The sequence below is a fragment of the Nyctereutes procyonoides genome, unplaced genomic scaffold (genome assembly GCF_905146905.1).
Source record: "Nyctereutes procyonoides isolate TBG_1078 unplaced genomic scaffold, NYPRO_anot_genome, whole genome shotgun sequence".
Taxonomy (NCBI): Eukaryota; Metazoa; Chordata; class Mammalia; order Carnivora; family Canidae; genus Nyctereutes; species Nyctereutes procyonoides.
The window spans coordinates 10886425-10908508 of record NW_026575044.1 but is presented as its reverse complement, the minus strand read 5'-3'; the positions used below and the strand labels follow the sequence as shown (position 1 = coordinate 10908508).

General features: G+C 41.7%; 1 protein-coding gene across 10 annotated transcripts in view; it reads right to left on the bottom strand.

Annotated features, from left to right (window-relative positions):
• Positions 1–22084, bottom strand: part of CDC42BPA (CDC42 binding protein kinase alpha) — a 327675-nt gene that overhangs the window by 4807 nt on the left and 300784 nt on the right. For 6 of the 10 annotated variants that reach the window (XM_055323638.1, XM_055323632.1, XM_055323630.1 and 3 more), the window contains 8 exons: positions 21707–21769; positions 19818–20411; positions 17894–17991; positions 15080–15164; positions 12896–13019; positions 12078–12195; positions 7539–7724; positions 4806–4923 (listed from right to left, as the gene is read on the bottom strand). In XM_055323638.1, the coding sequence (XP_055179613.1) occupies positions 4806–4923; positions 7539–7724; positions 12078–12195; positions 12896–13019; positions 15080–15164; positions 17894–17991; positions 19818–20411; positions 21707–21769 (1386 nt within the window). The remainder of the gene's footprint in view (positions 1–4805; positions 4924–7538; positions 7725–12077; positions 12196–12895; positions 13020–15079; positions 15165–17893; positions 17992–19817; positions 20412–21706; positions 21770–22084) is intronic. The other 4 variants (XM_055323639.1, XM_055323634.1, XM_055323636.1 and 1 more) reach the window with 1 other exon arrangement.

Below are 22084 nucleotides of genomic sequence, written 5' to 3'. Positions count from 1 at the left end.
GAGGGGCAGCCTTCTTGAGGCCTGTTAAGTCCTGGAGCACCCAGCACCTTACTGCTAAAGGATTTGCATACAGAGTGAGGAACCCGAGAGCATCTCTATCCTGCATCCATCCCGCAGGCCCAGAAGCCTGGGCTACAAAAGGTGAGCTTCCTGAAAATCACACTCTGGTTCAGTGTCAGAGTGGGGGCACCTAAAGGAGGGACCAGCACCATTTGGAGGGAGGAGGATGGAGACAAAAACCTTGGAAATACTGGGGAATTGTTCCTACTTGTTCAAAGCTCTTGGTATTCCGTATTGTTTTAAAAAAGATTTTATGTATTTATTCATGAGAGACATAGAGAGAGGCAGAGGCACAGGCAGAGGGAGGGAGAAGCAGACTTTCTGCAGGGAGCCCGATGTGGGACTCGATCCCAGCATCCTGGTATCATGCCCTCAGCCAAAGGTGACACTCAACCACTGAGCCACCCAGGTGTCCCATTCCTTCTTCTTTAGTTTTCCTAAAAAACATTTTAATCTTGCTGAGCTTCCATATTAAAACCACTTGGACTGAAAAGACTGCTGACTTGTCCATATAAGATACAGATTATGACTGTTTTCACTTGCTGCTGGTTGAAAAATAAATCCCCCCCCTCAAAAAAAATCCCAATCTAGTGGTTTTACATTAAGAATTCTGTAAGAGCATCAAAGAAGACTGTGTCAGGCACCTCATGACGATGAAGACACAAAGTCTTTATCAGCCTGGAATGTGCTCTAGGCCCCCCGCATGTCCAGAGTCACCCCTGTCCCGTGTTGGGGAGCTTACAGATGCCCCAGCCTGGACCTGTCGCTGAACCACAGCAGCAGAACCTCAGGCTTCCTTGTTGGAACCTCTCGGGAGGATTCGGGGGGGGGGGGGGCTCCTCCTGCACCCTGGAACCTGCCCCCCCAGCACCCCATTTGCTGCAGGGGTCACTCATTAGCCACTGACTGATCTTCATGGTTGCCATGAGGGTGCTCGTCGCTCCTTGGAGGTGGCTCTTCTGGGCCCCTGGGTCACCACCTTCCCAAAGGCTAACTCATCCCAATTCCCTGTTGCCTCAGGGCTACGGAAACTATCCAGTACATTTTTATAAAAGTTTGTTATTCTGAAGAGAACATCCGAAGCACCAGAGGCTTCTGTGGCTCTGCTTATTAACCATGTGACTTCAAGTACCTTCTTTACCTGGGTCTCTGTTTCTACCTGTAGATAATGCCTAATTTCTGCTTTATGGGATTTCTATGGGAACAGCTTAGCCCCGGGTACATGGAAAACCCCAGAAGCAGAAGGCACACAGTGGGGCCTGCACCCCAGGGGCAGAAAGTGCCCAGTGGGGCCCACACTCCCAAGAGTGCAAGGTGCACTTTCGTGGGGGGCTCTCTCCAGGCTGCACCTTCTTAACTATCTCCTTGCCTTCATTCGAGTGCCATTTACAGAACACAAGAAATTCATGCCACCTCCGTGATGTATACTTTTTTTAAGAATGAACTTTGGGAATGTTCCTTTCAAAGAAAAGTCACACTGGACCACTCCAATCTTAACACATTAAAGCAAGGCTGCTGTGACAGGCCAGCAGAAGGGGCCTGGGGACAGTGTGAGGACTGTAGTCCTGGCTGAGACTATGTCCTTGGGCACAGGCTCCTCTAAGGAGCACTGGCTGATGGCTCTGGGGCTTGGGCGGCAAGGTCTCTGACTCTGCATGACCTCAGGAGAGGCGAGGCTCCCTTGTGAGTCGGCGGCTGACAGGAGTGGGTCTTTCTCTTCGGGGAGACCAGAACGGAGCCACTTTGCATCGTGAAGCCATCCTGATTCTGGCTCTGAAAGATCTGTGCTTCTGGTTGTGGAGACTGACAACAGGGTTCTCTATTACTTCTTGTGTCTCTCGCAGCTGGCTGTCCTTCTGGAACCTTCTGGAAACTTCTCACATGACCTGGACTCTTCTGAAAGCCAGGAGGTGGCACCTGACACAGAAGAAGCCCCTTGGAATTCCTGGGAGGGCCTTCTCCCTAAGGATCTCAAGGACAGCACCCCTGATGGGTTCCTGAGAGGTGGCGGCCCCGGGCCCTTCACAGCCTTCCATTACAGGGCCCATCTTTACCTGCTGTTCAATAAAACCAAAGCCCTGAAGACGGAAAGTGTTTTCATAAGCTTGATGTGAACTCATGCGGTGGCAAACCTAATCTGAGCTAATTGGAGGCTGACTACAGAGCTTATCTATTTACAGCATGACCAGTCATGAATTTGGCTGTATAAATACTGATCTGTTTGTGGGTGTTGTCCAGATCTTGCTGGGAATGTAACGTATTATACAGCAAATTCTTTTTGTGCGTGCATGTGTGTGTGTATACATATATATATTTGGAGCAGGGATTATACACAACTGTTAATGCTGTAATACTCTCTTTGCATCTCAAATCTTGAAAACTTAGTTATAATGTAAATCCACTATCTATGTAGCCACCATTAATAAAAAGAAAATAAAATGGTTATTACTTTTCCAACTGGCTAGATTTTTCACTGTCAGGGCCCTGCACCCAGGGCAGCGATGCTCTAAGGAGGCAATGACAAAGGGTCAGAAGTTGATGCTGAAAGCCCCATGCATGGGAGCCTCCCCTCTGGGGGCTTACGCCTGCCGGTAGTCTGAGGACTCTACAGCGTACCACAGAGGGGTGAGGTCTCCCCAGAGAAGAGCTTATAAAAATGTTGCCATTTCCATCTACCTGCCTCTCTGTCTATCTGCTCTGGGGGAAGCAACCACCACGGCACAAGGACATTCAGGGACCATAGAGACAGGCCTACATAGTAAGGAACACAGTCCCCAACCACAGCTGCACGAGAGGCTGGCTGGCTCTCGCTCCAGCCACAGCCATGGGGACCCTGACATGAGTCAGCCAGCTCAGCCGCTCCCAGATCCCTGATCCTTAGAAACGGACAGAGATGATCAAGGATCATTGTTTTTCTTTTCTTTTCTTTTTTTTTTTGAGAAGGAGAGAGAGAATCCCAAGCAGGTTCCATCCCATCACCCTGACAACATGACCTGAACTGAAACCAAGAGTCAGCCGCTCAACTGACTGAGCCACCCAGGCACCCCCGATCATTGTTTCGATCTAAGTTTCAGGGTACCACTTTCTGCACTACTATACTAGCCCCCATCTCTGTATCGCCAGGGCCTGGAAGCAACAGGCAGCACAGAGCAGGGTTGACTCCAACGTCTGCTGCAGACACAACAAACTGGATCCACAGCAGGAGACTGCCTCTCAGATATCTACTGTTTAAGGACGGGAGGCAACAGATACGATTTCTGACCGAGGGACTGAATGTGAGCTCGTGTGCCCAGAGACCAGCTGTGGGCATGGTGAGAGGTCTTGTTAAGGTTATGCTTGACACAATTGGAATGCACTTCTGGTGGCACCTTGCACGTACAACCTCCAACCTCTAGGCCGATGTCAAGCTACTTTTGCAAAAGGGACAGAAAAGCAGCCCTTGGCTACAAATAGTCTTCCCCGAGTCAGAAGCAGTGCCGATTGTCTAACAATCTAGCTCGCTGTTTGTGATCCAGGAACTCCCAAAGATCTCAGCGGACTCGAGACATTTCATTGTCATGACCAAATACTGCCTCTCTGCGCTCCTCTTATTCTGAGGCTGGCAACTGCTAGCATCCCTGAATCTTTCCTGTGACAAACAGTACCTTTTGACACCCCCACGCCCCGGCCCCTGAAGTTGTTCTGACTATAGGGGGACAAGCCCAGTGTGGAGCAGAGTTTTCTCTCCATGGCCCCTGAGCGCAGGGCTTTGTGTGAAGTAGAAGACCAGCAGTGCCGAGGTTCGGGGTGGAAGGAAAGAAGCTGCCAACAAAGACGGCAAGCGAGCCACCTGAAAGCAGGTGCTCGATTGCATATGACAGTGCCCCGGTGCCCCAGCAGAAGACTTGCTGTCTCCTGGATGGTCACTGGATGAATGACGAGTGCCATCCTGCTCATGTGTCCCCGGTCTCCTTCCTCATGTCCTGCCAGCCATTCCAGACCCTGGCACCCACTGCTCCCACAGGAAACCGAGGGTCACCTGTTACTCTTCCATCTCCTTCACCTCCCACAACTAATGCCCTGCCAAGCCTCACTGTTTTCACCCTTGAGTGTCTCCCTGTCGCCTTCCTTTCTCCTCCACTGCTGTCCCCCAGGCCCTGTCATTCCTGCTGGCCACTCTGAGCCCCACCAGGAGGCACACTTCCGCTCTTGCCCTGTATCCAGTCACCATTTGGCAGTCGGAGAGGTTTTTTAAAAATGTGAATTGGATAAAGGTCCTTCCATGCTTAAATTTTTCAGAGGCTTCCTGTTGTATTTCTAATAAAAATGTCTCTGCTTGCTCTGCAAGTCTCTGTTTGATCTGACCATTGCCTATACCACTTGTGCTTTATGTTTGGGGTCACTCCCTGACCACTACACCAGATAGCCACACTGGCCACCTCTGAATCAATCAAAAGTGACTAAAACATGGCATCAACCCTAGGGTAGGCCCGTGACCTTCCTAATGAATCTCAGTGTGAATCACCCCTAATAGTCCCCTGCTTGTTACTCTGTCATGGTGCCCTGTTGATTTCCTTTGGGGCATCTATCACTACAGATTGAGGTGTTAAGCATCTGTCTCCAGGATGGACCGGGAACTCGAAAAGGACCCCACGATCACTTGCTAAACACAGTGCACCCATGCTTCCTGGCCCCCTACCCAGCAGGCCACCAGAGCATGCATGCATGGACGAGGCCAGAGCAGGGGCACCCAGGGCAGCACTCACTTGCTGAAAGGCCGCTGCTGGCGCTCATGGAGCGGCCGGGCTCAGGGCGGGATTTAGTGATGGATGGAATACTGACTGAGCCGCTGAACACGGTCCGGCTTTCCTGAGGCCGAGGGTTCTGAAAACAAAACACAGAGGAAAACTCTTCAGCCGGAGAGAGAGAGAGTGATTTTCAGCAGAGATGTCTATTTTTCACTTGCATTTTAGCAAAGAGATGATCTTGACCAGAGTGATACAGAACAAGGAAGAGACTATATAATCCCTCCTGCCCCCATAAGTACTGAACCCGAATGGAAGCAAACCTCACCCCAGTCAAGGATAAGTGCTCATCCTTGTATGGATTGAGATGGTTATTGGCAAATAAGAATACTCTTTGTTGTGAGAACAGTGAGTTAAAGTTACGTGGTTAGAAGTGACAGCGAAGCTCAGAATTACACGGACATTTGCAGATAATGAGACAAAGCATTTACTACATACTATGAGATTTTTATTAGGATGACTCCATTAGCTGAAGAGAATGAGCCCACTTGGAGCAAACTCAATTTAGAGTCTATTTTTCTCCAGCAGATGTTTTACAGTATGATACAGAATGTGCTGTGTGAGCAGCACTGTGGCACATCTGGCACAACCACAACCGGGTAAAGCAATCTCACCAGGCAACTCTGGTTTGGGAAGTTTTCTATCACATTATGGAATGGTTTTGGGGCTCCAGGTAGAAAAGTGGGCCACTTGGTACCTTGGAAGTCATACACAGTGAGAGAGGAGGCTACTAGTAAGAGCTATCTGAAATTGGCTGAGAACCCAAACCTGTGAGACCAGAAAGAGGGTTGGCTGACTCCTGAGAGAAGGTTGTGTCAAAACAACCAACGTCAGGACAAGGTTGGCAATCAGGGAAACACGCACTAATACTGCGTGAAGAACTCCAGATCCTACATTCTGAGCAGCCACGCCAGCTGAGTTAGTGGGCTGGTGGGCCGCAGAGCCAACCACTGCCATTTTGGTTCACATATCGAATCTGCAAAGTCCACTTAATTCTTAGTGTGTTATTTGTTCAAAGCAAATGCTTCCCCCTTTTTTTTCTCTAAGAAAATAAAACGATCAAAACTGAAACAGCACCAGCATTTTAACATTCAGGCGTAGGGAAGCAACCCTCTAAGACACGGTGACAGGCAAACAGTGCAGCAAAGGAAAGATCAAAAGAGATGGGAAGATCAGTTTCAACCTTCCAGTTCTTATTGTTTCTGCTGTAAACCGTAAGATACCTGGGGGGCGTCCTTTCCTATAGAACAAACCTAGCCTAGAATAAATGGCCTAAATGAAGCCTGTAAAAATATACCAGCTGTGCAATAATCAAAGACTACACACAGAAGAAATATTTTGTGAGAAAAAACCCACAATGGAACAGTTTACCATTCATTCAGCTGGAGTTTGACGTCAGTCTAAAGTGACAGGAAACCAGCTTTGCTGGGCTTTTTTGAGCGCAAATACATTTCAGATCAGGGGAAAACTTTGACGACTGTTTTTACTTGCAGAGGACTGACTTACAGGACATCTCTGTCCTCTTTCATTGGAAAAATTCTTGACTGATTAATTTAGACAATAGTCCTCTGGAATGCACTCCCTGCAATGAATGTTACCAGGCAAACTTAGGCTTGTTTTTATCATCGTTCATCTTATTTTGTTAAATAAGATGTTTAAATGACATTATGGCTTAATGTCAATGACTTTTCAAACATAATTTAGGGTAATTTCATAATACAAACAAAAACACAAAAATAAACTTCATACCCTATGGTTAGTTTTCTATGCAAATAAAAAATTGGTGCTACTGTTTTGCTAGTAAGTCAGGGGCACTGTGGGACATGGGTATACATGACGGAATCCGATGTCTTGTTTGTAAAGTGAACTTGAGAAAACGTTCCTGAGGACTTAGCTAAGCGTGTATTTCTTGAGGGAAGCATGGGTAATCTGCTTCAATGGCCACCAGCTCTCCAGCCATGGCAAGGCCACTGGATTCCAGGATGTCAGGCCAAATTGCAGGGGCTGAGAGGAGAGAACACAGTCCTTCCCAATGCAGCCACTCTGTTTGTTTTCTCATTTAGTTGTCATATCTCTTGGATCCTGGCTGAAACTAAAGGTATAGCAGCACCTCGACTAGTGAGATTATCTTTTTTTAAAAAATTTTCCTGTTACTCATTAATACTATTATAATTTTTACCTGGGAGATTTTTAAGCTTTTCAAAAAGGGGTTTATTGTGGAAAGAAGGCCTGTGGCTAGGCCCTATCACAGACCTCAATGCCACTAAATGAAAAAATTTTCTCTGAGTTGAACTGGTTCTAGGCTAATGAGCTATAAAAAATTAAGATATTCTGGGAGACCTCTTTTGTTTGCTTAAACAAAATAAAGACCCATGCAGGGGCTATTTTTAACGATGGTATCTGTAAAGGGAAAATTGTGATGGGGAAATCATCTATTAAACATAAAAAACTCTCCAATACTGTTTAAAAACTAAAAGTGAAATCCTCCCCAGTCTTCATGCTTTTCCTCAAAAGAAGAAACGAGCTAGAGCTTGAAGAGTAGGAGGAGGATACAGAGGTTTGGCAAAAGAGAAACAGGCCAAAGGAAAGAGTCAGTCACAAAATGCACCACCCTCAGCAGTGTTACTTATCAAGCCAGGTATAGGAGGTCCACACACGGTTAGTGGAGTTAACACCTGACTCAGCTGTCCATACCCTCAGAGTCATAAAGCTTGGTGTACCGGGGACAGAGCGCAGAGACGGGGAATATGCAGGGTTTATGGAATCAGGAGAGAGAAATTTTTCAGCAGAATTAACAGTCATGTGATAGATGTGCTCAAAGTTGATCGGAGAGGAGATCAGACCGGAGTGATGATTTGGGGATGGATAAGGGAAGCCTGGCTATCAAAACAACAGAAAGAAGAAAAAAGGTAACAAGGTCATGAAAATGGATTCACTGATTATATATGACATTTCACATGGCATGCATGTAGAAGAAATGATATATCTCACATCAGAACTGAGTCCTAAATGAAATACTTTCACTTAGAAAGTTAAATTTTTTAATCCCCTGCCAGTAACTGAAACAGCCGATGTGCAAAAGATCATTCATTTTATAAAATCATTGTCTTTTATTACTATCATTAAATGAGCAGAAACTGGACTCTGGGAGGTGCAAGGAGACATTCAGAGTTTAGTTCAGTATTTTCTTATGTGATAGAATCAAAATATGGCAAAAACATACCAATAACAAGGACAGAAAAAGCAAGAAAGTTAACAAGCAGCAAACCTAAAACCAACCTCTCACTGGAAGTGCTATGAAACTGTTTCTTCAAAAACCTAAAACCATTTCCTGGTATTTACAGGCTCTGACATGTGTTTGCTTTCACTGATCTGATTTTCCCCCAACAGGAGCAGTGAGTGAGTGAGGAAGAGCCTGATTACAGGTGGACCTCTCAGAGCCTGTCTCCACTCAGACATCCAGAAGGACATGTTTGTTTTTAACATGAAAAAAAATCTGCCCTTCAATGTCTGGGTGTATTAAAACATAAAAGAACGTAATACTAAAGATACGAAAAAAGCTTTTCACGTGGAGGACTCTAGTTTTTCAGTCAGAATGACTTCTGAGTAATTTGGGAGCTGTCACTCAACACCCAGCCGCCTTCTGAGGGGCATTTTCAGGGTTCAGGAGTTGGAGGGGAAGGATTTTTTGGGGGAAGGCTAGCGGAACATGTGCCCTTCTGAGCTGGGATGAGCTAGCTTTGCTTATTAACAAAATCTTGCAAACTATGGAGACTTAAAAAAAAAAAAAACTCTTACATGAGATGTTGGTTTAAGTTTAGAGATGTGAATGAGCCAGTGCTTTTGGAAGTGATTTCCAAAAAGAACACACTAGTGATGTCAAAGCAACTTTGACCTGAAGAAGCAGTATTACTTGATAGAGCTCTCAGGGATCTTCAAGCTAGAAACGCGGTCTTCGTTAACCATGTTAGGGATGGAAAAAAGGCACAATGTCATGTGCCAAAAATAAATCTTCTGGAGGTAAAATAGTATTTCTGGATTCAACTGGAGAAAAATCTGCCCTCTCTTGCCAGCAGCCACTAATGAAAATAATGACAACAAGGAATGGAGAAGCTAAAGCAGGATGTCCTTCAAGTCCTGCAAGCTGCTCGTACTGACTGCGTGTGTTCTCAGTAAGACACATGTGAGGAGGGCTCATATCTGACTCAGGAGAGAGAAGGAAGCAAGGAGGACTCCCTCATCTTGATGGTCTCTTGAACATCCGTGAGGCAAACAACCCTCTCTCAGTATCATTTTAGTGCAGAGAAAAGCCTCTGAAGACAACCATTAGCTCTCTAAGCTCGCAGGTATTTCCCAGGAAAGAACTGATATGAGTAAAACAAAAAAATGTCTGCGGTACATGCTGCTCTTTGCACGATGATAACATGTAACTTTGGGATCTGAAAGCTCTTTTTACATATGTAAATGATAGATGAATTTAATTTATCTTAATTTTTGGAAACAGTTCTTTAAACAGATAATTACATTTCAGTGGAAAGAACAGATTAAAATCTAAGAACATAATAAAACATCACACATTTCTCAATAAACATATAGACACACAGGTACATGCATGCATACAATTAATTTTTTTCAGATGTGCATACTATCATGTTGTTTACCAGTGTCTACCCCAAGACAAGCATGGGGCTGGCTGGACCATATATCAAAAATATTGGTTAGGTCATGAAATGGGTGCCTAGAAACAGCCCCAGCTTGTACGTCCCCTGCTAGTAAAGGGAAGAAGGCCAGGTGAAAATAAAATTAAGGCAAAGAAATTGGTTTAAAAAATTTATACCAACTTCTTGTCCTGGAAATACAAAAGTGCTTACAGGGTAAGAAAGGGATGGAAGAAACATTAAAAACTGGACTTCATTCTAGGACAGAGAGGCACTTGCATCAATGACAAAGAGAGCTAATGAGGCAGTTGTCGGGTCAGCAAAATTGGTGACACGGAGTGCTAAAAATCAAGAGGCCTAATGGGGACACAAGGCCAACACAGAAGGCCATGTGTCCTGGAGTCAGGTGGGGGAGAATCTTTGGGAGATGCTGTTGGAGCTTGCTGTACTCAGTGATTAAGACCAGACCTTACTTTGAATAAAATATACATAAATAAAAGAGAGATTTCCTTTACTTTACGTGGTGGGAGGGGCAAGGGGAAAGGGAGAAACAGTGGAGTAAGGAGGGATGATGCTTTGAGATACAAGTCCTTATAATGTTGGAAACCTGACATTTCTTTTTATGGTGCTCATGCAGGGTGTATGGTGATTACATCTTATTGTATATGAAGGCCTGAAAAAATTTTGGAACATTAGCAATTGGTTTTTCACTTGATGGCAGAAGACTACCAAGCAGAGGAATATTTTATGAAATCCTGAAACTATTTCACCCTAAGGAAAATATTGTAATTTCTGGGACATAATAGAATATATAGAAAAATTATTATTTTTTTTTTTAGAAAAATTCTTTATAATTTTGTTGTGGGAATACAGAAGATAAAAAAAACTGTGTATATTCTTTTTCTTTTTTTTTTGGTGTACCAAAATGAAACACAAATGAAAAAAATTTTAATTTAAAAAGGGTAATACCTATTAAAACTTTGTTAACTACTGAAATAATTTTGTATTTGTTGATATGTTGCTTTGCAACATATTCATGTTTGAGATTTGTGTCCCTCCAAAACATATCAGGTGTTGAAAAACCATTTACCAACAAAATTAAAAAAACTTTCATTAAAATTGTACATGAACACTTGAGCAATCAAACAGAAGCTATTCACATTTCCAACGTTTATCAAAATGGAAAAATTCTCTCTCAAATGACAGAGGCTTTGGACTGTATGGAACATTATGTCATGTTCCTTGAGAATAAAGGAAAAGCAGCCTGAGGACTTTCAACACATGCTCAGAATGGGCAAAGAGTGGAGAAATCTGAAATCTCACTCCCAGGCAATAGATGAAAAACCAGTGTAAGTTTTAAATATGATAGGTATGTCTAACAGTTCAATACTTAATATGGTTGGACTTAGTTTTTTTTTACTTAGTTTTAATTACTATGTGTAATCTTTCTGCACGCTTTATTTATCTGGCACAGCTAATGAAAATCTCCATTCTGGGAGGATAAATGGCTCTTGTTAATGATTTGAACTCCCTATAGGAGGGATGACACCAGGTCATCGGGATGCCTTGGTGGGGACAAGAAGAGCACTGTATATGTTCATAAACAGGGTCAACTGGTTGATCGGGATACTTACAAAGAGGAACTCAGACTCAATGGCTGTTTTGTTTTGTTTTGTTTTTTTCCCGTGGAACAAATGCAGAACTATCTTCAAAAGCTTAATGGTTATTTCAGAAAATGTGACTGCACACTAAACTTATTACCTAGCATTTTTTCCTGTCAGTGATGGACACCTGCATTACCTGTCACGGCAGAGCTGGTAACGTGCGCAATGAGACAGACTCCCTTAGAAAGAGCTCTGGGTCCAGACTCACAGATCTAATGCTACCACCAGTGATCAGAGGCTCCTATTAAAGTTTCAATAATTTGCTGAGGTATCGTAATACTGAAATGTTAAGTATAAACAGAGCCTGGAAAATTAGCTAATTCCACTAATATTCTTTCTTAACATAATGGGTCCAAGAATCTAATCTTCAAGTGAAAAACAAGTTTTCCTATGTTGTACTTCCGTGTGTAAGATGGACCAGGCGGCTTGTCTGTAACTGGGCAGAGGAGGAAAATTTGACTGCCCCGCCAGGCAACAGGGGTGACCATTACTGACCAACCTAACATGGCTCTCTGGGGGGGGGGGGGGACAGGGGGGGGAGGGTGCAGATATCTGTGTGGAATTGCTAAAACATAGTGAAATGTTAAGAGATTTGATGAGCAAGTTCTGAATCTCAGTTCAGATCCTCTCGAAGTCTGGCAGTAAGTCTGGATATAGGACAGGTTTATGGGGTGTGTAACTAAGCAAGAACTGGATCTGTCTGGTTACTCAGATGCCCAAATGCCGAGTTTTTCTCATCAGGTATATATCATCATGCACCTTACACATACTGTGATGTATGGACACAAATGTCTCATCATCATACTAACATACCCTTTTTGGTCTGCATATGGATTTCAGCATACACGTATGCTTTCTCCCCCTCTGTCCCACTTGTAACCACGTTCCCATTCCCCCTTCATTTCTCTTACCATGGGCAGGTCTTTTAGGATCTGTATTCCATCCCCTGGGCCCATGTGTGCTATGTGGTTAAAATTAGTTGGGTTAGAAATTAATTTATTTCTCATTTCTGGATCTCGTAGCATCTCTCTGTAAGATAAAACACCTGTTTAGATACTTTTTCTGTGATCTATCTGGATCACTTTAGAAAAATATTAAGCATCCTTTATTTGTTCACAAAAATAAAACCATGAAGTCATGTTCAATAAGGACAGAATAATAAAATACACTCAATTAAAACTTTACTTAGAAACTTTTGTTTTAAATAAAAGATCTTGTGCATTTTGATGGGAGAGGGTTCACTTAGTACTGACACAGCAAAGCTCTGTTTTACAGATAGTTCTGACCATCTTATGTGTGTCTTTTAAAATAATTGATAACACTTTAGAGATGTTTTTATATGTGATTGGGAATACTATAAGTCTTTAGGCTGTTTGCTCATAAAGAGAATAATCTGAAGTTCCACAGACTATACAGGTATACTACATGCAGATATGTTCTGTCTATATTATTACACAAAGGCCCATATTTAGAAAATTGTAAGTATTTCACATACACAGAGAAATGAATTAAAATACAGTACTTTAATCCAATGCATACTCACATTGTGGAGAGTATTAATTAAAATTACACTGAGAAGTACATTCATTACTGCAGTTTTGACACCAGAGATGCATGACAGATTTTCAGAGAGCAAGTCTGCCTTCCGCATCAAATACCAGTATTGTCACCACGTAGGCCTGAGGTTGCACCGGCACTCATAGACAGGGAGCACAAGCCGCGCACCCACCTCCTCTGCTGCATCCTCTCCTCTTCTGGGACCCTGAAGGAGAAGCGTCGCTTGTTGTTGATGTTTCTAACCATCTGCTTCCGACTATTGTCCGATGTTTCAGGAACCACCAGTTCATCCCCTTCTGTTAAAAAAATATGAAGAAGAGTGATGTTCTTTAAAGCCCTAAAATGCTTTTCATCCATTAATCTCCAAGACAGTACCAACAATTCAGTCATAGGACCTACATAACTCTCATTTTTAAAAGCTGTGTGTTGATACAGTAAATAATTTAAACCAGGACATATGTAAACAGGGATATAAGAAAATTAAACATAGCTTACAAAGTATAGTTTCACTTTTATTTGATTATTAACATAAAATGGTACAATTTTAGTGGAAAAAAAGGAAAACACAGTTGCCTGGGTGTCCTGTCCCTTTGCAGCTCCCCTGCCCCATCTCTCTACATTGTCTTCTCCTGCCTTCCAGCACTGATTCCAAGGCTTACGGGGTTAGAAAGCTCCCCCCTGTGAAGCTGCACAGCAATCAGGCAGAAATGGTAAATTATTCATGTAAATGGTAACTAAAATTATTTTGACATAATAAAACATTTCCTTTGCAGGATCCAGTCTGCCAGATGTGGAGAAAGAACAAAATCTCATGCTCCCACCAGCTTCCTTCACTAAAGGTTAGACTGTTGCTATTTCTACTCTTCTAATCTTGGGGAGGTGATGATACTTAATTGTATTGCATCCAGTTTCAATTTTAATACCTAGCAGTAAAACTGTCAGCCAAGGGCTTCCCAGACAAGCTGAAATTTCTGAACATGCTCTAGGAATCAAATAGACAGCTGCAGTCACACAACACAATGGAAGCCATTCTCTAAATAAGGAATGGGAGAAAAGGATTCGCACCAGCCACAAAGCTGAAGTGAGAAAAAGCAGGAGGGCAGGAGCCTACAAGCAAGCCAGGGCAGGTGATCAGTGGAAAGCAATGTTCTTCTCGTATGGAAATAATGTAGCTTCATCAGCTTGCTTTCTTAACTATGTGGGAAACACAGTTTTGGAATTTGAGAATGGTGAGTGCATAGCAGGTCTGGGTGGATTATGGTGATAGCCAGGAGGCACAGCAGCACTCTGAGTCCCTGAGAGACGAGGGACAGAGTGAGACAGAGAAAAAGAAAGGGCCTCTGGGGAGTGGGGCCCCTTCCTTCTCCCGAGGACAGGACACCTTTGCTGAAATTCGGTCAGGTCTTCTGTTGTTAAGCTCCGCCTCCACTGCCAGCTCAGGGCAGAAAGCTGAGAGCATGGGGAACACATAAGGAAAAAGGCTTCATCCTGCAAACTCGACCCGGGACATGGACATATTCTATGATCATCACAGCCATACACCATGAGAACAGGGTGGAGCCAATCCTACACAAATACCTGGACTTCCTCTAAGAAAAAGATGCAAAAGTAAGTGCAGGCCCTTAGGGATGAGAAGTGTAAAGCTCAAGTGTCATTAGCTTCACAGTGAATCCATCACTGAGTGGGAATCACTTCTAAATCCTGAATCTCCCTTCTCAAATCTTGGTGGAATATCCCCTATTATGTAGGACCTCTCAGCCTGTAAACCCAGTAACCTCCAGAGCTCTAAGAGCAGACACTGGCTACAAACTGCAAGGCAAGCAGTGACTGTGAACACGGTCCTTGTCCTCTCTAGAGCTCCCATCCCAGGGGCTCCTGTTCCTGCTGCTCCTGAACCTGCCTCTCTGTGGTCCTTGCCTGTGCCAACACAAGCACTTCAGAAGCTTGAAGCCCTAGGCATTGGTAGAAGGTATTCCTAAAGTTCCCGATCAGAACTCTTGATGAGTTTTCACAATTTTAGAGCCATACCTTGGGTTAGGTTTTATAGTATCAAGAGTACAGAAGATACATTCAACTATACTTTCTTGACTTGACTCAGTACTCCACAGAAAATAACAGGTAGGTCAGAAACAAGTATTTTGTATATACAGTTATGCAAGATTAAACGGACTGCCTTTTTGTGCAGACATTTATCCTAATACATTGAGGTGAGTATGATAGTAGCCAAGATCATAGACTTTGGAATAAGACAAACCCAAGTTTAAATCTGGTCTCTGTCACTTACTGATTATCTTAGGCAGTCAGCTTAGAGAGAACATTCCCATGGAAGCTATCCCATTAATGAATGTTTTCTTACCTGCCATCTTATTTTTGAAATATATTAATCTAATTGTCTCCAGCCCTAAAAGGTTTAATGATCCTTCACTGTTTAAGGGTCGAACCTAAAATAATAAAAAATAAAATAAAATTAGTATTTCAAAAACCTTCAAATGAAATAATAAAATTTCTGGCCTATTTAGAAAGCACACACTAGTGAGCCTTTCCATTTAATCCTTCGTCTTCAAAATATGGCTCCCTCAGAAAACCAAGAAGAGATTAACATTAATTCTGATGGGAAATGGGTATAAAGTTATCTAATTTGAACAAAAAAGTTATAATAAGAACATTTTAAAGGAAGAATATTCTGGGGGAAATAAAGCAGAAATATATTTAAATCTTAATTGACTTTTTAAGGCCATTAGTGACTAAATAATTATGCTATGAAGATATCAACGCAGCCACTTTACGAATGTGGTTAGAACTATAAGTCCACATATGACAGAGATGAGACTGTGTATCCCTGGAGAGAGGAAGGCTGTCAGTAAATGCTGATAGAGCAACTGCTCACATACATGGAGTAGATGAATGGAGTCCCTACCTCACACCATGAATCAAACACAACTCCATGGAGATTAAGGACATAAATGTAACAGGTACAACTTTTAAACTTTTGGAATAAAGGTCCTATCTTTATGACCCTGAATTAGGAAAGAGTTTCCTAACAGAAAAAAGATAAGCTTAAAGGATAAGAATGATACATATAATGACATTAGAATCTGTAACAATAACCCTTGAAAATAATAATACACTATGTTAACTAACTTAAACTTAAATAAATTCTAAAAAAATTATAACAGTAAGTTTTCAGTAAAAAAATAAGTTATTGTTATATTATAAAAACAAATGTTTAGTAAAATACACAATCAAAATGGGTAGGTGATAAATGGAGATTTACCCCACCCCTTACTAACTCAGTATTTACAATATATAAAGAATTTCAACAAATTAATAAGAAGCCAAATAGAAAAAGGAGCAAAAAGCATGACTAGGTTTTCATAGAAGAAGAAATAAGAATGAATAAACATAAACAAAAATGAGATGAATAAACATACAAAGATTAGGGACAAGCAAATTCATGCTTCAATGGGAAAGAATTTTATGACCATATAATGGTTGTAAAACTATGAACTCTGAGAATGGCAAGATCAGAGAAGATGTGGGTCAGCAGGAACTCCTCCGTACTGCTGGGGGAAGTATGAACTAGTACAATTACTCTGGAAAATAGTGACACTATTTTGTAAAGTTGAACCCCTGCATTCCCTGTGCCCCATCAATTCTGCTCCTAGACATGTGATTTAAAGAAACTCCTGCACATGTAACCAAAGACACAGGCATCAGTATTCTCTGTAGCAAAACCTGGAAAACAATTCAAAGTCTGCTAATCAGAGAACAGAGAAATGAACTGTGATCTAGTCTCTCAATAGAATATTTTTATAGGGGATCCCTGGGTGGCCCAGCGGTTTGGCGCCTGCCTTTGGCCCAGGGCGCGATCCTGGAGACCTGGAATCGAGTCCCACATCGGGCTCCCGGTGCATGGAGCCTGCTTCTCCCTCTGCCTGTGTCTCTGCCTCTCTCTCTCTGTGTGACTATCATAAATAAATAAATAAATAAAGAATATTTTTATAGTAGTGAAAAAGCAATGGGCTATCCACAGTACAGAGAACAACACAGATGAACCTTGGAGTATGCAGGAAGACAGCAAGGCAGATGACACATAACATTTCCATAAAGCTCAAAAACGAGCAAACCGAACAGTACAAAACAAAACAACTGTTTAGGAATATTTAAATATGCCCCATATCCATTCTGTATTTTAAGCAAAGCAATGATACCTACATATTCAGGGCAGTGATTTTCTCTGGGGAGGGGCAGGGGTATGGGATATGGGAAAAGGATGGAGGTAGAGAGAGTGACTGGTAATGTTCTGGCCTTAAAGTTTAGCAGGTGGGTTTATGAGCGAGCAGTTAATTACTGTGCTTCACAAAGGTCATATTCTTTCATACACATCATAAAATTCACATGATAAAAATAAACTGGAAAACGAAATGTAATCAGCCCACATACAAATCAGAGGGCCATATTTTAGGTGCTTTACATAAAGTGGGAGTATTTGTAAGAGTTTTCATTGCTGATGTGCTTTAAAACCAGGCAGATTTTGAAATATGACGTGTTACTTTCTTGTACATATTCTTCTAAACCCTGCCCCTGATTGATGATACAGCTATATATCTGTATGAAATGATAGTCTTCACTTATGCAAGACAATTGTTCTATACCTGTAAAAATTCTTTCTGTTATCATAGGGAGATATTAAAGGGAAAATCATATTTTATTAGGAATATATAAAGCCTTTATTTTTAAATCATGAGAGGCTTAAACAGTTTTGGTTCTAAGTTTAATCACACCTCTCTAGCATGTGAGAGCTGTCTCAGGATTAAATTATGCATACCATTATGTAAAAAGCAGTTACAAGAAAAAATGACAGCATTCTCCTTCAGAGCTCCAGAAGTAGAAGATGGCGCTGGCATTTTACGTTGAGGTTATATCCTGGTGGCTCACTGTGACAATACTCCTATCAATATAGTAAAACTAAATGTGACAAAAATAGTATGGTATTGAGCTACCTACAAAAGTAACCAGCTTGACTTCTGTTTCTAGTTTTTCTCCTCTTAGCTAAATCCCAAATTACCGATTGTCAGAAAATGCTTGATTAGGGAAATAGCTAACTAGTCACATTAGTGTTTCACTACACTCATTAGTGTGCTGAGCCCATATTTTAATGTGAAGTTACCTTTTTGAGTGGGAGAGTCTGAATCCATTCCATGGAGTTCACATCGAAGATATCAACTGCATTCTCACTATACACTGAGAGATATGGTGCGTTGTAACCTGAGAGAAGGGAAGGAGGAACAGTTACTTTTCCAGTATTGTTACAGTTAATTAATTCTAACCCATAAACCCAAAACATTTTGAAAGATCTATGCCAAATTACTGTAGAGTGGAATCACACCCAAACCCTACTGTGTTCATGTAGTAGCCATGTCAAAACATTTTTGAGGCAGGCAGAACATAAGTCATCGATGAGCAGGTGACATGCCATGAGTCAGCTCAGATGGTGGCTTTAACACATAGGGATTCTGCTAACACAGATGGGAGAATATTCCCTTTGCCAATACTAGTTCTATAAAGGGATGTCAGTACATTTTAAAGTATTTGATTCCTAAACCAGTTAAGCTGTTGAGAGTGAAACAACTTACAAAGCAGACTTGGGTGACACCTGCAGTCGCATCTACGAATGTATGATCATGCACCTGGCACAGGAACATAAGGGGGGGGGGTGAATGCTCAAACCTGCTTACTGAAGGAATGAACAGCGGGAGGCGGTGACACAGCAAGGAGAGATTAGATAACTGACCTCAATGGAGGTCATGAAGGACATCACTGGCCGATATTTGTCAGCCAGATATTCTAACTCCACATCAAAAAATAATACTTTGAATTATTATTTGACCAGGTTACAAAACACCTTTATTCTACATAGGACACCACAGATAAAAATACATATTTTAGAAGAAACAAAACTTTAAAAATATTTAGGTCTGGGTGGGTAGGATTTACAAGGATTTTTCTTTTTTTAATCCAGATTTTCTAACTTATCTGTAATTAGCATGTACAGCCCTCCTAACATTTCTTTCGCTGAACCTTACCCTTGACTGTATCATGCCCATCATCCCTCCTACCTGGTTTGAGCAGTAGCAATTTCATGCCTCCTACTCCAAATCCTTCCCCCTGAGTTCTGAATTCCAATCTCTCTGGCCTCCGTGGAGATTTTACTCTATTTCCTGTGTTTACCACATAGTCAACCTTTCCCTAGTTCCCTAGTTTAGTATTCAAGCATGCTCAAGTATCTTCCACTAAAAACAGAGCATTTAGGGTCAGATCCTCCTCCTGCAGTCCTCCCCAGAACTCTGTACTTTTGCTACAGAGCACTTCTAACCCACTGCAACTTCTAGTTTGTCAGGAACCTTTCCTACTTTATACTATGCTCCAGCAGGGTGAAACTGCCTGCTGTGCTGCTGGCTGTATCTTGTCCAGTGGGATGGCATGGAAAGAGTATCCAGTAATTTATTAATGTCTTAATATTTCTTGAAAGAGTGCAACAGGCAATCTCAAATATCTATTTAGATAAAACTATAAAACAGAGAAACACTTCTTACAGATGCTGTGTTATACCTTTACATAATTGATTAAATAATTCACTTAGTAACTACTTCTCCAGAGTAAGGCTCATGAGCTATTAACGCTCACAAGCCCTATGTTTTGGGGGGAACCATGAAGACAACTGTTTAGTGCTACTTCAAAATACAACATGAGTTAAAAATCTACCTAAGTAAACTATTCTATAGAAAGAATAGCTTCAACTACAAACGAGGTAATGTTGACCTGCCGGCCTAGGTCTAACTACAGATAGTTACTTTAATGTTGACCTGCTGGCCTAGGTCTAACTACGGATAGTTACTTTAATGTTGACCTGCTGGCCTAACTATGGATAGTTACTTTACATAATTAAACAACATAACTGATACTTAGGCAAAACCTTAAGGATGACTTAAAAAAAACAAGCTGTTATTAATAGTGAATGTATTTAGGAGATGAGGTCAAAGGAAAAGGAAAGAGACAAAAAGGTAAAACAGCTGAAAGTAGAAGGCTCTTACAACAAGAGGAGGGATTTGACGGCCACATCAACTCCTGTTGTCTCGATCTCCGGCCCTGGCAGTCAGTGTATATCCCAATGCTGTTAAAACACAGCAGATACTCTTTACTGGAGATCTCAACTGCGCAGATGGCATCCATTGGCTGGTGGGCAATAAATGACAGTGTGTGGTCATTTGAATGGAGCATACTGTACGGGCTTCCCTCTCCATTCAACGGGTATCTTAGGAATCCCGACTGGAATCCCACGCAGAGCTGTTCACTGAAGATCGCCATCCATTGCACGTTATATGGGACTTGAATTTCCTTAAATTTCCTGTGACGGGTCTTGCTCTGAAATAGTTCATAACAGAGGACCTGCCTTTTCATAGCCACACACAGGCATGTGAGAGCTCCATGGCACACTTTGCCCGAAGTTATGGTCTGACACCCTTTAGTTTCTGCCAGCTTATAAAAATCAGTCTCTCGTCCGTCCAAAGCTGATATAGGAAAAAGTCGTACATGACGATTTCGTCCTGAGATCACAGCAACAAGCTGATCATTTGGAATGAGTTCAATCTGATGTATCTTCTTATTATCACCAACTCTAATAATTTCTATGCAAAGAAATGATAATAAATCAAATGCAGAATGTTTTATTTATTAATTGTATCCTAATTATGCTCAACTCAAAATGATACGTCAACTTCTAATCAAAACACAGATACACACAGAAGAATATGGGATCTGAATCATGGAGAAAGAGGAAGATAACTGTGCCCATTATAAGGTAACTGTAACTGCACACACTTATAGTGAAGTGTTAAATTCAGCACTACAATTTCCAGCAACCAAAACAAAGTGTCCCTGTGTGATAAAGCATGCCACATCTGTAGGAAAAACCTTCTTACTGGCACTAAATTCTCAGGAACTTCACCATGGTACTCCTATTTTAAAAACTGAGTAAGGCATATTTTACTGAAGGTATTTCATTCATTCTCTTTTTAGAGACAGAGAGAGATAGAGGTTGCATGAGCACAAGCAGTAGGGAGGGGTAAAGGAAAGAGAGACTCCCAAGCAGGCTCCATGCTGTGTGGAGCTTGTTGCAGGGCTCGATTCCAGGACCCTAAGTTCACAACGTGAACAGAAATCAAGAGTCTGATGCCTAACTGACTGAGCCCCCCCAGGTGCCCCAGAAGGTATCTCTATGAGTAACAAATGGATACAGTTTAAATGCACTGTTCTCCCACCATCTCACTTGATCTGAAAATTGGTTCCTTTTTATTTCACTTAATATTTAATTTCTCCCTGGGAAAAAAATCTGTTATATTAAGTGTGGGGGGAAAACACCCCCAACAACGAACACATTTTAATGACTGCCATGTCTTCTGGTGCTAACAGAGCAATGAACACAAACTATTATCTTTCACATCCATTTTTAGGTATGCAACCTGAGTTTGTGTAACAGGGCTGTTAAACAAGTGACAAAAGAAACACAACACAGGGCAGCCCAAGTGGCTCAGCAGTTTAGTGCCGCTTTCAGCCCAGAGCGTGATCCTGGAGACCTGGGATCGAGTCCCACGTCAGGCTCCCTGTATGAAGCCTGCTTCTCCCTCTGCCTGTGTTCTCTGCCTCTCTGTCTCCTGTGTTTCTCATGAATAAATAAATAAAATCTTAAGAAAAAAAAAAAAAGAAACACAACACATACTTGCAAGTTTAAGAACTCAGGAAGATTAAAGAATTTTAAAAGTTATCTTTTGATTTATAAACACATCAAATTGGTGTGGAAAATTTCAATTATAGAATATATAAGAGCAAATCCTGCTCTTCTTAGGATTTAGAATCTAGAGTTTAGAATTGTCTACCAGTATCTAGTTGAAAGTTACTCCAAAATAATTAAGTTTTGTCTTACCATCTTTGGTGACGTGCACAACAAACAACCCTTCTTCATTGCCCAGAGCTATCCTTTCGTGATCTATGGAAGACATGGATACGGAACACTGTTAACAGGTAAAACTATGTAAAACTAATAGAACAAAACAGATAATAAAAAAATTTGGTGCATAAAACTGAAGTAAGTAACTTAAAAATAATAACAATTTGTACTATTAAATCTCCTTCCAGATTACAGTGGTAAATGTTACCTCATGTCTTTTTTAATGGAACAATCATTAGAAAGTATATCAATACTTACAGAAAGAAGTAAATGTTTATTCAATAAAGGGTGAAAAAAATTAAAAATCTAGTTTGTTAGCACCCTGGATCTAGTTCTATTTCTTGTTTTGGGAGG